Source organism: Alligator sinensis, unplaced genomic scaffold (assembly GCF_000455745.1).
Source record: "Alligator sinensis unplaced genomic scaffold, ASM45574v1 scaffold124_1, whole genome shotgun sequence".
Lineage (NCBI taxonomy): Eukaryota > Metazoa > Chordata > Crocodylia > Alligatoridae > Alligator > Alligator sinensis.
In genome coordinates this window covers 1,640,680-1,656,966 of record NW_005842020.1, presented here as the reverse complement: position 1 = coordinate 1,656,966, position 16,287 = coordinate 1,640,680, and the positions used below count along the sequence as shown (strand labels likewise).

Here is a 16,287-nt window from a genome sequence, read left to right as displayed (position 1 = left end):
CTTCTCATGCCCCGCTTTCCCTTCGGTGACTACGTGTATTCCTCAAAAAGATGGACCTCTTTGAAGCCCCCGCGAACAGGCGCGTCTCGCATCCGAAGCAGCCCTGGCTCTGCAGAATCCAGTTGTTTGGGACTTTAAGGGCTGCAGTGAACATTTCAGCACCATGGACAGGTCGTACACGGCTGCCCGCTGAGCACTGCACCAGCTCTGCAAACACTACTCCTCTTGGGTTTTGTCGAGCACTGACCAAGGAGGAAAACTTCTTTTAATTTTTAAGTAGGCAGAATGAAAGATCCCTTTGCCTGTTCATGGCAAGCCCTGGCCCAATATCATGTAGGGTTTTACAAATGCCTTGAGAATAAATAAAATCATTGCAGCCTTTAGAAAGTCTGTTTCAAGGAATATGAATTTAAAAGTGAAACGGGTCCATTATATTCCCAAATCATCCCTCAGATCCAAGGATTCACATAACCATATTAGATGCATTGGATAGAAAGGCATGCAGTCCAAATGTTTCCTCCTAAGCTTGGTAATATGCCCAAATCAACCTGTAACAGCTGGCAATGGAAAACTACCTGGTGAATTCTTTGAGCAACGATTCTGATCATGCCCAGCATTTCTTTGATTTGAAGCACAGGGCTTATTTATTTATTTCCTCATCCATTTGCTTGGTTTCCCAGTTTCCTGGCCAGTGTGGGTTCCATTGGGTTGCACTGTTTTGAAGGAAGGTTCATACAAGCCTAGGAGAGTGCAGGGAGGCATGATGATGATAGGGTCTTAAAATACACCCATCTGTATGATTTTCTCTGAACGGTGCTTCTACTGAGAGGACACAGTCATACTGCAGGGGATATCAAAATGAAGGTTAGTTTTTGAAAAGTGTCTGCTAGGACAGAGGATGGTCAGAAATAGCCATGTTTCAGTTTTCCTGGTTAAGAATACAAGCTAAAGAATAAGTAACGACCATGACGTGCTTGAAATGTGGACTTTGAGGAGTGATCATAACCCCTCTCCTTAAAACCCTGTATATTTAAAATCTGTATTTCCGATAGCCACTCAAGGCTCACCTACTGACCACAGTAAATCAGCTGGGCTGATTGTCCCAATTGGTTTGTACTGAATCCCTCAGCGAGTTGGGTGAATATTTGGATATAATTATCTGTAACTTTGCTCACCCCAGGGAACCTTCCCTGGTAGCTCTCACATCAGCGGGACGCGAGTACAAGATGGGGGAGTATAGTGAAGAAAATCTGCACCTGTGTGAGAGAGAAAGGGTGGGTTCCTGGGGGAGGGCAGGCTAAGGAGAAAAGAAATGGGGAAAGGGGATCAGAAAGAGACAACGGAGATATGAGGAGTGGGTGGGGAGAAGAAGAGGAGCAGCCGGGAAAAAATGCAGGGAGAAGGAAAGCAAGGGAGAGGGGGCAAAACCCAGGAGAAAACAGGGAAAGGAGAAGAGAGAGGGAGGCAGATCCCAGTAAGCTGTGCATTTGTTTTGCAGCAAAATTCACCGAGTTCCCCCGAAATGTCACCGCCACCGAAGGGCAGAACGTGGAGATGTCTTGCGCCTTCCAGAGCGGCTCCGCCTCGGTGTACCTCGAGATCCAGTGGTGGTTCCTGCGGGCCGCCGAGGACCAGGAAGCTGGAGCCGAGGTGACGGGCACTCAGGTACTGATGCGCTGCCAAGGGAGGGGGAATACGGAGAGGGGCAGGGAGGTGCTGGGTCTCCCCGACGGCTCCAGTCGGTCCTGCCCAGGCCAGGGCACGGGACCTCCTTCAGATCAGAGGGAGACCACACGGATCGCCCAAAACTCGGGTCTCTATTTCTAAGAGCGCATGTTAAAAGGCTGCTGCACGCGGGGATTTAGTTCCCCAATGGCAAAGCTCGGCGATCAGTGCCTCATTAGTGCAATGCAATGTGCAGGTCTGACTACTCCCGCCCGAGTGCAGCTGCAGGAAGAGGGGCGGGGAGGGCACACGCCCTGCAAGGGAAGGTGCAGGACTGTAGTCTTCAAAGGCGAGCACCCAGGGCACTGACCAGATCGCTTCCTTTTAAGGAACCTCCCCGGGCCCCTTCCGTTGGATTGCTAGTCACCAGTCCTGATCATCTTAAATAGCATGAAAACACGTATGCCGTGCAGAATAGCATGAAAAATGTATTCCATGCAGGATTTCAGGACAACCCCACAGGAACCTACGTGGTTTAGCTTTTCCAAGGTGGGATCAAGCCTGCCTTCGCTGTCAGCGTTTCCCCTGAGATAGGAGTGAGGGATCTGTGCCCTGTCTCAACAAGCTCTTCCCCCTTCTGTTCTCATTCACAAAGGTCTGTAAACTCAGGATCCACGCTGAAGCCAAACAGCACAGGAGAGCAGTCCAGAGCTGCATCCTAAACCAAGGCAATATCCCTCTGTTCTGGTTTCCAGGAGAGTGTGTGGTGTCAGTGAGCCCCAGCCCTTTCATGCTCGCTGCTGGGAGAGCTGTAGCAGAAAACTGATTTGGAATTGTTCACTTCAGTTATTTTTTCTTTCTTTCTTTCCAAGTCTGCCAGCCCTTTGCAGCACACAGGAATGTGTTTTGGCCCGTAGGTGGCACACTTAGCATGCAAGTGTTCTCAGACACAGGCTGCCTGTCGGCTCTGCCTTAATGATTAGCTTGCAGAAGGCACAGCAGCCTGGCACTGCATGCAGCTTGTCACAAATGTTATTCTTTCCCAACAGGTGGAGCTCTTACCAGAGAGAGACTTGGACAATGATGGAACAAAGATAAGCGTAAGTATATGGCAAATGAGAGATCATTGCTAGCACTTAGCTGTTTTTCACTTATCATTAATTAGCATGTATCCAAGACCTGTGGGCTGTGTACTAACTGTCAATACTGTTGAGTTCCTGGGCTCCTCTTGCCTTGAGTCTAGTTCCTCTGTAAGAGGGGAGTAGACAGAGATGCTTTCCTGACAGTTACTATAAGGGCACATCAGCAAGAAAATTCAATTAGTAAACATAGCTTTGTTTGTTTGTTTGTTTGTTTTGTGGGGGGGGGGGTTTCTTCACTGGCACCTTGTGGTCACAGAAACAACACAGATCTGATGAGTTTATTAAATTGCATTGTTTAAAAAACCCTTAACCAAAGCAAAATATAAGACTAGAACATGTTCCCAAGATATGTGTGAATATTCTCAAGCCTGTGAATGTGAATAAGGCAGATTTCTTTCATCCACATTACTGCTCCTTCCATATTCTGCACACATGTGCACACACACAGTTTGCAAGACTGAAGAGGGTTTTCCATGGAGCTTGGATCTGCCAGGAGACAGTACTGAGTATACTGAAGGCAGGGAGTGGTGTGCCACACATTGGGTAATGGTGAAGTCAGAGTTCCCTTTGTACCTGTCTGTAGAATTCAGCAAGAATGATCATTCTAATTGCCCTGCATTATTTTGCTCATGGAGTCTCTTCATGGTCTCCATAGTACGGTGTCATCAGAGTAATCATGCCAGACACTGAAGAAGGGGTTATAGGGATGATGACATGTAAGGGTTTTCCCTTGGGCTGGTCCTGGTTCCCTTGGGATTCCCCAGGATTTCTGCAAGGGGTGAGTGTACATGACTCATTCAGTAGTGAAGAACTGCTGCTCCCTTCAGCCCCTCTTCCCAGCAAAGAGAACTCTCATGAAGGTAGACTAACTTGGTTCTGCTCAGCCAGAACAGTTTATCTTCCCTTTGGATGTACCAAGGGAGGGAATGATACGGCTCCAGAATTCTAAATTAGAATTAAATTCTGAAATTTCTTTCAAGTTGGCATTTCCCTTCTGCTTAGTATATGGCTATTTACACAGGTGATTTAAAAAAAAATACTTCTAGCTGGTGGGAAACAGATATTACTGTGACTGTGAAAAGGTTTCATCCAGTACAAGCGCCATAATGCAGCTGTTATTTGGGCAAAGCCCTAGTGACTTCACTGGGTGTTTCTCCTGAGTGAGACCTGCAGGGTCAGAGTCGATAAGGCTAGATTTAATAATTAGCTAATCTGTCTGAATTACAAGTCAGACAGTGTAGGAAAAGGGGTATGCAGAAGAAAGGAAGATGTGGGTCCATTTCCTTTCCTTTGCACACCTTTCTGGAATGCTAGATCAGTAGGTTCTGTGCTCAGAGAGGTGAAGGGACTGTTCTGTCAGAGTCCCCCAGGGAATTTGAGGAGGCAGTGGGTAACTGTGTATGTCCCTCTCCTTACCAGTCAAAGCAGTGGGGATAAGGATTCCCACAAGTTCTGGAAGCATTGTTCATTTTAGATGGGAAACCAAAGGCATAATTTCACCCTAAATCAACAGCAGGAATATCAACTGCAATATCGGCAAATCATTTAAGATTCAATCCTGTATTCCATTCTTGGATGCATAGCACTAATTAAAGTTTGGTTGCAGCATGCATTTGTTCATTTCACATTAATAACTGCATATGTTTTGACCATAGTCCTTTTTCTCACCCTTTCTGTGTTCCTATAAACCTTACACTGTAAACCTCTTATAACGTGGTCCATGTCTTTAACAGTTTTTGTACAGTGCCTGGCTTAATAAGACCCAGATCGTGATTTGGCCTTTTTGGGGGGAACTACTGATTAATTTACTTCTTTCTCAGTATCTGCTTATTCACAATTCCCTTTGAAGGCCATAGGAATTTTGATTTCATAAAAATTGTAGATTATGGCCCATCTTGAATTGTTTAAAATCCTAGCTATCTTCAGGTTAATAATGTTCATCTCATTTTGTGTGCCGATATTATCAAATACTGCACTGATGGCATGCAGTCAAATTTTTTTTATAAGTTTAAGTAAAATATATTTACTTGCTTTAAAATGTATATATCAAATTGGTCTTCTAAATATTCTTGCTATAAAAAGAGGTTATTTTTTCTTGAATGCATATGTAGAAATCCCATTAATGTTAATGAAATCTATCTATATCATAGGAAGAATACAGTTTTAAGGACACTTGGCAAATTCCTACAAAAAGATGGCATTGTGTGAGGTATTGGGCTCATCTGGAAATACACCATATTTATGCAGAAACACATAATTTTTTTGTAATTTGGAACAAGAAAACATATAAAATGAAACAACCTTATCTTAATACCATTTCTACTTTTCAAATGGAAGCAAAAAGTAAATTCTCAGTTCCTCCTCTGAAGTGCCAATGATTTTGCTTATAATTGAAGGTAGAATTTGGTCTGTATGTCTGATTTAAGATTATATTGAGTTTCATATTTCTTTGAAACTATTTTTCATTTTGACCTGATTAAAATAGATATTTTATTATTACTATTTAATAAGGTTGAAATAAATAATCAGCCCGCACCTCTTGTGTATATAATATTATACTTGAAACTCCTCATCTGTTTTTTAGGTATAATTTATCAAACAACATACTTGATCTACAAAGAGGGAAACTATAATTTTTTTGTTGTAAGTTCATCTCATTTCATAGTGTGATCCATAAGTATTGTCCTTCATGTAGTATATTAGGCAGAATAAGTCTGTTGCCAATACTGGGGATGACAATATGCTAAGCTATTAGGCACAATATGTTGAATAATCATAAATAGCATATGCCTGGTTGCAATCTAACTTTCTCTATGATCTGTCACATCTTCATTATCCTAATGTTTCCCTGCTGCTTGCCATCTTCATCCTTTTGCTACTGTATGGAATAAAGCTACATTTGCAGCTGAATTTATATAATGGATATTAGTGGCAAAACCAAGGCAGACTGCAGGGCTCTCTCAATATCATATTTGTCAGTTCTGATGATCCCTTCAGCTCGTTTTTTTGTGGGGCCACATCTATAAAAACCGTGGTCAGCTATCAATCACAACCATAAAATAATAGCCTATTAATTAAATATAAATGACTCAAAGGAACAAGGTATACAAAGAAAGGACTCTGCTACTTTTTCCTGTATCTCTTGGTACCTTTGACTTTTGAGTAAATTGCAATGTCTTGTTCCATATTCAAAAATGCATGTTTTGTGTTTTGAAATTAATTATACAAGATGAAAAATATGTTATATTGCATTAGGATATCAAAGACTGCATTGAATGGTTTTGTATTAACTAAATCTTTCTAACAAAACAATACATACTCTGTGTTATGTATTGTCAAATCACCAAAATGTCACATTCTTTTAATATATGTATGCTTTTGTATATAATAGATTTTTTTTTTTAAATAGCTACGTATCTTGGTGGCCTCATAAATACAGCTGAAAAGCAACAAGGCTTTGGACAAGTCTGATGTGGAGAAATTCTATGTGCAGTGATAATTTTTAACACAGTGAAGAGTACAAGATAATCTAATAAATTGTTAAAGAAGCTTAAATATTGGCAAACTTCTCCAACAAGATTGTTAACGAACTAGCTCAAGAGTTGAATGATTCAATAAAGTCATGTAATTGGAAAGATTTAACCAACAAAATTCAGCGATATCAGGTTTATGTAAGAAAGCTCATTAACAATGTTCATGATCTTGAAGAATTAATTAAAAAGAATGTGAAAGTTCAGGTTGTTTGTCTGAAACCAATTAACACTCAGAACACATCATACAAAACAGTTTTGGAAATAAGGCACTAATCTTCTATATGAATATAAGGAACTATATTTACCCCCAGTGGAACTTTCCTGAAATTAGCTAGTTTTGCTCCTGATTAATTTGGCATGCAGTCTTTTAGAATAGTCACACTCGGTGTCTCAGGATATTCTGTCTAGAGAAAGAATGTTGGAATGATAATGTCTAATGTAGTGTTTTTCCTTTTTCCTGGAAAATTTGCAGACAGTGAAAGTACAAGGGAATGACATCTCCCACAAGCTGCAGATTTCAAAAGTGAGGAAAAAGGATGAAGGCTTGTATGAGTGCAGGGTGACAGATGCCAACTATGGAGACCTTCAGGAATACAAGGCTCAGGCATTTCTCAAAGTCAATGCGAATAGCCACTCTCGGCGAATGCAGGCCTTTGAAGCATCCCCAATGTGGTTGCAAGATATGAAACCTCGCAAGAACATCTCAGCAGCTGTTCCAAGTAGCAACCATAACTCTGCCAATCAGCGTGTGCGCTCCACTTCCAGCCCTGAAGCAGCAGCCAAAATCTCAAAACAAAGTCCACAATCAGGTATGGAAGAGCATTTTGAGCATTTCATTTTACTGCTGACCAGCATTCAACAAGAACTTAAATAGAATAATGAAAAGTTGTGACTCAGAAAAAAAAATGGTGCCCAATATGTACATTTTTATATCCAGTACAACCTCATTATATAATAAATCCTGTTTATTGACAACCCTTCATTTTACTATCCCAACGAGAGGCACCCATTTTTTTTTCATTATTGTGATGTAGCAAATTGACTAACCCTATTACAGTGAATCCTCTCTTTTAATTAACTTTTCCCATGGGAGGTTCTTATAAAAGAGATTGTACTGAATATTTCTTTTTACATGCTAGGCACAATAAATTGAAAACATGACAGGAAGCATTTTCAAATGTCTTAGTCTAATTCCTGTTTTCAAAGTGGTTTGGACATCACGAAACCTAAGCGTTAGTGAATGTCAATGAGAAATAGAACTTGTCTACATACAAAACTTACAATATTGTAAGGTAGATTCTGAATTAACAGTATGATAAATTAATACCCTAGTTTGGTGCATGACAAAGTCCCTGTGGGTGCATGAACAGATGCTATTAGCATGGAGCAATAAACTAGGGTGTATATCACTCCAGAGTAAATTGCTCCTGGGAGTTGCATTTACATGAGTGCCCTGGACCATGGTTCATTGAGCTGGGTTGGAGCAGCCTGACCCAGCTCAACTTATTGCAGAATGGCTGGCTGGGGCATGAGGGTGCCCCAGTGTGGAGCTAGCTGGCAGGCACCCTCTTGCCCCAGCCAGACCTATCAGCATCTACATGTGTGTTGCTGCACACTAAAGAATGCCACCATAGAATAGTACTTCTGCTTACAAGTACTAGCCTACGGTGGAGTTAATTAGTTTACTGAGGCCTAATAGGGTTGCATGTGTAGGCACTGAGACTTTAATGCATAGCTAATTAGGCAGCTCTGCAGTAAGTCTCATGCACATGTGCCCTTCATAGTCAAGCCCCTAAGTTTATAAGTGCCTACACCACTTTGGAAGATTAGCCTTTGATTCCAAAGTCACTTAAATATTTTTTAAATTTCTGTCCTTCACAGGAAACCTTCATAGGAGAAGTTTCAGAGATAATTTGGATTTGCCAGATTTGTCAGTTTTTAGAACACTAAAGGTTTGATCCAAAGCTTAAATGGATTTTGGATCAGGCAATGCCTCATCGTCTGTTACAGAGAAACTGCTAAACTATTTAATTTGAGTACTTTTGTCTATTGCTTTATAAATAGGCCATATGAGATTGAGCATTTATCATTGCATTCCCAACAGTGAATGCCAAAATTATGCAAAGACACATATACATTGTGTGACCTTCCACCATTATATGCTACTGATGGCAATGGAAAGGGAATGAGGAAACAGAACACATTTGGGAATGATCAAAACAAGCTTCTTGAAACTGCAAAGCAATCAAAAAATGTTCTGAAAAGGCAGTTGTGCAAGTTAAAGCTTTTCTGGGTTACGTCCATTTACAGAACAAGGGAAACGCTGAGAAAGTATTCAAGGACATCTCCAACTTTAAACACATGAGCAAAGCTGACTAAAAATGTTCTGAGTGAACACCAGAAAATACCACTTCATCAAATCCAACTTTTCCCATGGGAATGTATTTATTATTATTTACAAGAGGCTTTTATTTATCTTTTTTTTTACGTCAAAATTAAAAGGAAAATTTGATTTGATTGAGATGATATTTGCTTTGATTCTTTCAGCTGATGCTATACCAAGCTTTTTGTGTAATTTTCATTTCACAGGAGATTTAGGAAGCCTTCAGTTTTATTTTGATTTGAAAAAAACCCAACAAATTTTAAAATAGAAGAATTTCCTATAAAATGCAAATTGTGGTTCCCAATCAACTCTGCATGAACTCGGTTATAATCTGTTATGATCTTAAAGTTAGATGTGTGCTAACAAACCTTGCTGAATTGTGGTGAGAGTGTACCTGCAGTGGGTAGTCTATTGAACCAAGCTGGGAGCATCACAGGCATAAAATATTCATTATTTCCTATAATTAATCCATTGCTTTGCCCTGTTAAGGTCTGGTCCTGCCAGTAATCTGGACACTGTTCTTTATTAGTATTCTGAATTTATAAAGTTTTGAATATATGATTATATCTCACAGAGGGCTTTCTTTTGACATCAAGAAGCACTCCTATATTCTTGCTCCACCTTTTTTCCAACAGCAATACTTAGTAGACCAAGGTTAGACTATTCTACTGATCAAATATTACAGATTTAATCTCTTATCTTCACTCATGATTTGTGATGAAACAGATTTTTGCTCTGCTTACAAGCTGACACTTGAGTCCCTGGCACAAATTAATTTAATGGTGCAATGGGATATGATCCCTGATTTCAACAATTGTGCCTCCTGCCAAGTCACACATACATAATGGGAGGCACAATTTGGGGATCAGGGATTTGCCCTTGACAGCTGCCAGTCCAGGGCAATCCAGGGTCATTACCATGGGCTCCCAAGGCAAGTTGAGGCTTTTTTGGAGAATTGGGGTCAGTTGCAGACCAGGTCTGGCCAGGCCAGTCCTGGCAATGTTGTCAACAGGCAGTTGGAGACTAGGGCTGTCCAGGTCTCATTTCAACTGATGACTCTCAGCTGACTGTTGGATATCTTGTCTGGACAACCTCAGAGTGTGAACATGCCATGCATTCAATTTAAGGTGCCATACTAAACATCCATAACAATGTTCTACATTATATGTGGAACATTTTTATGGCTAGCTTGCCATTTTATGGACTATAAATTAGGTGTGCATGTATCATTCTTGTCATTTATGGTGTGATTAACATGCTAATCACAGTATAAATATGAAGTATGGAGGGGCCGTCAGTTCATACAGGGTCAAATAACACCAATCATAGATAAAGCTCAAAATATTTGATGTTGTATTCTGGTTCTATCAGAAAGTGCCATAATATAACTGACTGCAATTTTTTTGCCAATAATTTAACTTTTGAGGGTCAACATTTATTTTTCCTCATTCTGAAAAAAAAACCTGATATATTTTGGTGATCTTATAGATCCAACTTTTCCTTTCTTTATTTGTCAGTTGAGAATTTGGACATAATTAACTTAGTGCAGTAATTTCAGCCGAGGATGAGAAGGTATCCACCTTTGAGAAATCAGACTGGCAGAAGGCAGATTGTAAATACAGGCAGGCACACAGTAAATGTTCTTTCTTAATAAGGTGTTTAATCAACATGTGTCTACTACAGGGTTTTTATGTAGTCAAAAGAAAATGAATCCTTTTTCCCATACTTCAATTTAGTACTTAAGATGCTGGTATGAGAACAGACATCATTCTGCTTGATTACATTGCATGTCGTTAACATCTATTCTGCAGAATGGAAATATTGTTTAAAAAATACAGCATTCTTGTATAATTCAAATGTTTGTGTGGGATAACTCTGATCCCCTCACTCATTTGAGTAGGGCCCTAACTTCAGTGGGATTATCTGAAGAATAAGCATTATTCAGGATAGATGATGGGTATCAGAATTTAGGCCAGTGTTGTCTTCCTTTTTGCCTTGTAGGAAATTCTCTTATGTTTATAAGCACATTGAAGAGAAATGTTGGTTTTATAATGAAGAAAAAAAATGACTTGGGAATTAAGAAGAGAGCAACTTTCACATATTTTGCAAGCATAGCTATGGGGTAGGACAGATCAGTTCCTTTTGATGGCAGAAATATTCTTTTTCTCCAAAATGTATATCTAAAGGGTACACATCACTTTGTTGAACTCTTTCATTGTTGATTCGTACTATAACATTCTACAAAGTGTCAGTTTTGCACTGGCAATAAAGATCTAAAAGGTACCACAAGAGAAGCATTTATCATATCCAGAGTAGGCACCACTATTTAAAGAAAATCATAATTTGCAAAATATTATCATAGAGAAGTATCTGAGGGTACTGCTTTTACCCAGGCAAGAGAATATCTGTGATAGTTGTGAGAGGACTGTGTAGCAATGGTTGATAAATAATGAATTTTAATAGGCTTGTGTATATTTCTGTGGTACTTGTGTATCCTTTGCTGACCTCACAGGATGTTGTGAAGCTTAACTAATAAACAGCTGTGCAGTATTTCAAGAGAAACTCTGATATGAAGGCTATAAAAGTGAAAAGTATTAATTATGGCACGCAATGTTCTTTGCAAGCTTTTGGGCATAAATGCCCTTCTTCAGATATAGGGAGACTCTGCTGGTGTTACGTTCACCAAAGTAGAAAAGAAGTGGGTGTGGGGGTCTGTACAGTTGAGGTCTTGGAACGTATCCCTATTTGTTACATTGTAAAGTGGGTTCCCTTTATGTGAATTTGAGTTGTACACCATTTTCCAGGAAAGCATGTACAGCATAAAGCAAGGGAAACTTGTATGCAATTACCTGTGGGTACCCACTTTTCACAAGACAATCACTCCCTCTCCTATCTCTCAGTTCTAATCCTCAAAGGGAATTTACAAAGCACCTTTCATAGATGAGCCTACAAACTTAAGTTCATAAATCTACTGGATACAAAACATTATGGACAAAAAATATAGACATTGAATTTATGACACATTACAACCTGCCTATCATCTGATAACCCCAGGTAACCTGCCTGCAGCTGACCATTTAGACGCCTTCACACATTTCCCTCCCTCCCTGCCCCTCCCCTCCTATCTCTACTTATCATCTTGCAAACTACCACTCATTTGCATTTTCACAGACCTGCATGTTGTAAATTAGCTTCTTTTAGACCTTGGAGAACACATAACACCAGCAGAATCTCCCTATGCCTGAAGAAGGGCATTTGTGCCTGGAAGCTTGCAAAGAACATCTTTTCCAACTATTTAGTTGGTCTAATAACAGATACCACATCTACCTAAGAACCTTGCCTGCCTTACACCAACATGGCTACAACCAACAACACTGCAAAATTATTTATTATTGTTTGTAAGCTAAACATCCATACAATACAGAAAGTGAGGAAAATAATTATTAGAACATATATAAAATAAAATAAAAAAACCCTAAACAAGCATTAAATGTCTATTGAAATTGGAGGGAGAAGCCAGGAATGCAAAAGTCAAAGCTGTCACAGCTTGACCCTTTTATTTCATATTCATGGTCTGTAGGAAATGAAGTCTGCCATAACAACATAACACCAACCTGAGTAATGTGACAGACTAATCTGCATACATTCAGAAAGTGTCCCATGTAGGTGGAGTGATAGACACTTTTTCTGCATAATACATAACAGCATATTATGTTCCAAAAGTAAAATTACTCATTTAATTTATCAAAATTTCTCATAAATCTAAGCACTGGTGTAATTAGCAAGGGGTCAAACTTCTAAATGAATTATTTTCCAGCAAAAAGAAGCCAATGAAGCTACAGACTGAGCTTAATTTTGTTTTTTTTCATGGGAGTTAATCTAGAATAACTCCATTTACTTGAGTGGCTCCAGATTCACATCAGTGTTACTGACTGCAGAATGTGACTTGGTGACAGTATGTACCTCTCAGAAACTACTCCCAATCCAATGAACCTCTGACAGAGGATCCAAGCAGGCTACTGGCTACAACTCGGTGGGTTTTTTTCAGAGTCATCGTCACCAAGCACAAAGGGTATTTGGCTACATATAAGAAAATCATGCCAGGTCCAAATTGTGACTGTTTACAATTAGACTCTTACTTGTTTCCTGAAAGAACTGATCCAGCCACAGAATTAGCTATATGGCCAGAGCTACCTTTGCTTCCCTTAACTATTTTGCTATTTTAGAAAGGAGATATGTGCAAAGCAATTCCTCAGATACCAGTAGTGCTTTGATATGTAATTTATGAGGGGGCAAAGAAGGGAAGGCAGGTCTTGGCATCTTACAGAACCAAATGAATTCTAGAAATCAGGAAATACTGCAACAATTTACAGTATCTGGCAGGAGGGTGACAGGAGGGGATATGAAATACTCTGGTAGCCAGTAGATCTTGATAAAATGGATGGAAATTGCCTGCCCAGGTTTGGGTCTGAGAAACCCTGTGATTTGATTGGACCAGGTCAGCATGCAGGCACAAGGCATGGGAGACGAGACAGGTGCATATTCCCAAACTGTAGAATATGCACCATGATTTTTATGTCTTCTATCTGTATATCTCTATATACAGTCAATCTACAAAAAGTCTTCACCCTGGTTGTAACATGTCAGGGCCCCAGTGCCTGAGATGCCCCCAGGTGGCTCTGTGACTGTGCCCCTTTCCACCCCTAGGGTGCTTTCCTGTCTCTCCTGCCGTGCCTTGATGAAAATATTGATGAATAGGGAGGGTGCCCACAGGCTTTTGCGTGGCCTCAGTCCAACTGGACCCTGCTAATCTCTGTCTGTGCTCAGGCCCCTTCCTGGGCTTCACTAGTCCTTAGGCCCCTTGCTAGGCCTCACTTTGTAACTGTGTCACCGAAGGGCACCTCAAGCCTTAAGGGCTAATTGGGTGGCTCCAAATCCGCCCCTTTACCATGCTCCATGCCTTATGGGTATTATTGTAATGTTGTTCCCTGTGTGGGGCTTCAGCTTCCTAAGCCTCTAACCCTTTAATCTTGCTAGGCCTTCTAGCCTGGGCCCACTGAATCAGGCTGGGCTTTGAGGCTCTAGCTCTGTTTGTCCCTTCTGTCACCGAGCCCCAGGCCCCTGTCTGCCAGGCCCCTGGAATTTGTGTGACTGCGCCTTTAATGGCGCCAGGCCCCTGGACCCTGTGTGGCTGTGCCTTGCACTCTCTGCCAACGATGGGCCCAATAAGTGCTGAGCCTTGAGCCTGAGCCTAGCAGGGTCCAAGGAGATCATGTACCCCTTGAGTACCAATGGGACTTCCTGCCACCCCTATAGTCCCAACCCTAAACCACCAGTCCAAATGATAAAGTAAACACAAGCCCACAAGCTATAACATAACACCAACACAGAAAGGAGGCCTCTTTATGTTTGTAAGAGGGCAAACCTTCCTTACCCTTGGACTGTCATACCTCCCAGCCTGGCTCCTTGTGGGCTCCCTAAGCCTCAGTGTTCCCATAGGCAGCAAAGCGATCAGACCGCTGTCCCTGGGAGCCTCTCCTGGGCAGGAGCTCCTAACCCTGCAGTAAGCAGGGCTAGCCTACTTGCCAGTCCAAATCCCAGGTTTATGTATTCCCAGGGTTCTACCTACTTCTGGGTGTCTGGGTTGGCTGCTAATTGCCTCATTAGCCCTGTTGCCCCAGCAACCGGCAGCTGCTTCCTCCTGCCTAGACTGCAGAGCTCCCTGCCTGGGCTGCTGTTATCTTGGAGTAACAGGGAGCCCTAGGCTCTCTGTTACACAGGTCCAACCTTCACTCCAAGATGACTGACAGAATTCTCACTTATTCAAAGGAAGCATGATTTATTTGGTGCGGATGTTTTTAGGATTGCTGGCAGAATATCTTTAGAAGTCTACATTGTTTATTCAGCATGGTAAGAAGGCAGGTCAACATTTTTAGTGATTTATTCAACAGAAAAAAAGTACTAGTATTTTTTGTTGTTGCTGTTAAATGCTTTTATATGCTAATTTCCATAATTCTATCAAAAAGATGTTGAATCAGCTATATAATTTCTATTTAAATTAGATATCTTTACATACTATACTCTTATTTTTTTCTTATTTTAAGAGCTTACATTTCATTAGCTTTCATAGAAATACAGCAACTATTTTCAGTTATTCTCAAACAATAATTCTCAAATAATACCATTGTGAATTTCTTAGATGATACACATTGGGTGCTTTGACACAAGACGCTGACTTGCACAGTAGCCCGATACTACTGCACAATAGTGTCGCATGGCAAAAACAGTGCCAAGATGCTACTGTTCAGTAGTATTAGGCTACTGTGCAGTAGCATCACTTAAAAGGCATTTGCCAGTGCTACTGTGGAGTAACTTTGGTTATTGTGCATTTATTTAGTACTTGCTTATACAAGTACTAAATAAATACTTAGTAATGACTGCACAATAGCAGCTCATGTAGATGCGTCCAGTAAGAATATATGACCTTAACCCGTAAAGAACTGATCATCTTCAGAGAAGTGCTCTTTGGTTCCATTTGACTTTACTCATAATGCAAGGAAGTATAATGACTGAGGGACCAAGATATATGAACAAAAAAAAAAGGAAAGAAAAAATTATCTCTCAAGATATGACTTACACTGACCCAGCAAGTTCTATATTCTTTTTTCGTGACCTATTTTTCTCCTCTAATGATCAACAGTAATGTTTAAACCACTCAAAAATGTGCATACAATATATTAAACATCTATATTAGAAATTTCTAGTTCTAAGGTCCACCTTGGAGTAAATTTTGATGACAAGATTGATTGATTTATTCTGGGATTTCCAAAGAAGATTAAAGGAGTCTCTGAAGGGAAGTTAGATAATTTGAAAATCCTTCCTTAATTTTCTTTGTTTCAATTTTGCATAAAGAACAAGGTTTTCCATCTTCCTGGCACCATGGGTGATATTTTTGTCCCATTGAAAATAGCAAAACTCCCATTGACTTCATTGGGGCCAGAATTTCACCTCCTTGCCCACACCCAAAGCCAGAACTGCCTGCTGACTCCCTTCATAGAACTGCCAGGAAGAAAGAAAACATTACAGAATGAAATCTTACCTTGCCTCAGGTTTGCAAAATAGGTTCTGTATTTACCTGATAGGTAAATGCAGAGACCACATTTCTGTGCATCCACATTTCTGCATATCTGCATATCTCTGGGTGTGTCTACACATTCATTAATGCACCATAATTATAGTGCATTAAGTTTAGTACCTGTAATCACAGGTACTAACAATGCACTGTAATCAGTGCTATTGTGCATTAGCAATGGCACATGCTTTTTAAGTGATGGTAATGCACAGTAGACTAATTCTCCTGTGCATTAATTAGCGCATTAGTACTTTTTTGTGCCATGCTAATGGGCAGTAGAATTAGTCTACTGTGCCATTAGTGTCTTGTGTAGATATGCCCTGTGTGTTAACCACTAATGTTCTACATGGTTGGGCAGTTACAGGACTCAGTGCTCCAACGTGCTGAATACACAAACCAGATCTAGTTAACCTTAAGCTTAACATTAAATGC

General features: G+C 40.4%; 1 protein-coding gene across 9 annotated transcripts in view; it reads left to right on the top strand.

Annotated features, from left to right (window-relative positions):
- The window catches only part of VSTM2A (V-set and transmembrane domain containing 2A), a 71,138-nt gene that overhangs the window by 41,105 nt on the left and 13,746 nt on the right, over positions 1-16,287 (top strand). For all 9 annotated transcript variants that reach the window (XM_006022167.1, XM_006022165.1, XM_006022166.1 and 6 more), the window contains 3 exons: positions 1,499-1,665; positions 2,715-2,765; positions 6,813-7,149. In XM_006022167.1, coding sequence (XP_006022229.1) covers positions 1,499-1,665; positions 2,715-2,765; positions 6,813-7,149 — 555 coding nt within the window. The remainder of the gene's footprint in view (positions 1-1,498; positions 1,666-2,714; positions 2,766-6,812; positions 7,150-16,287) is intronic.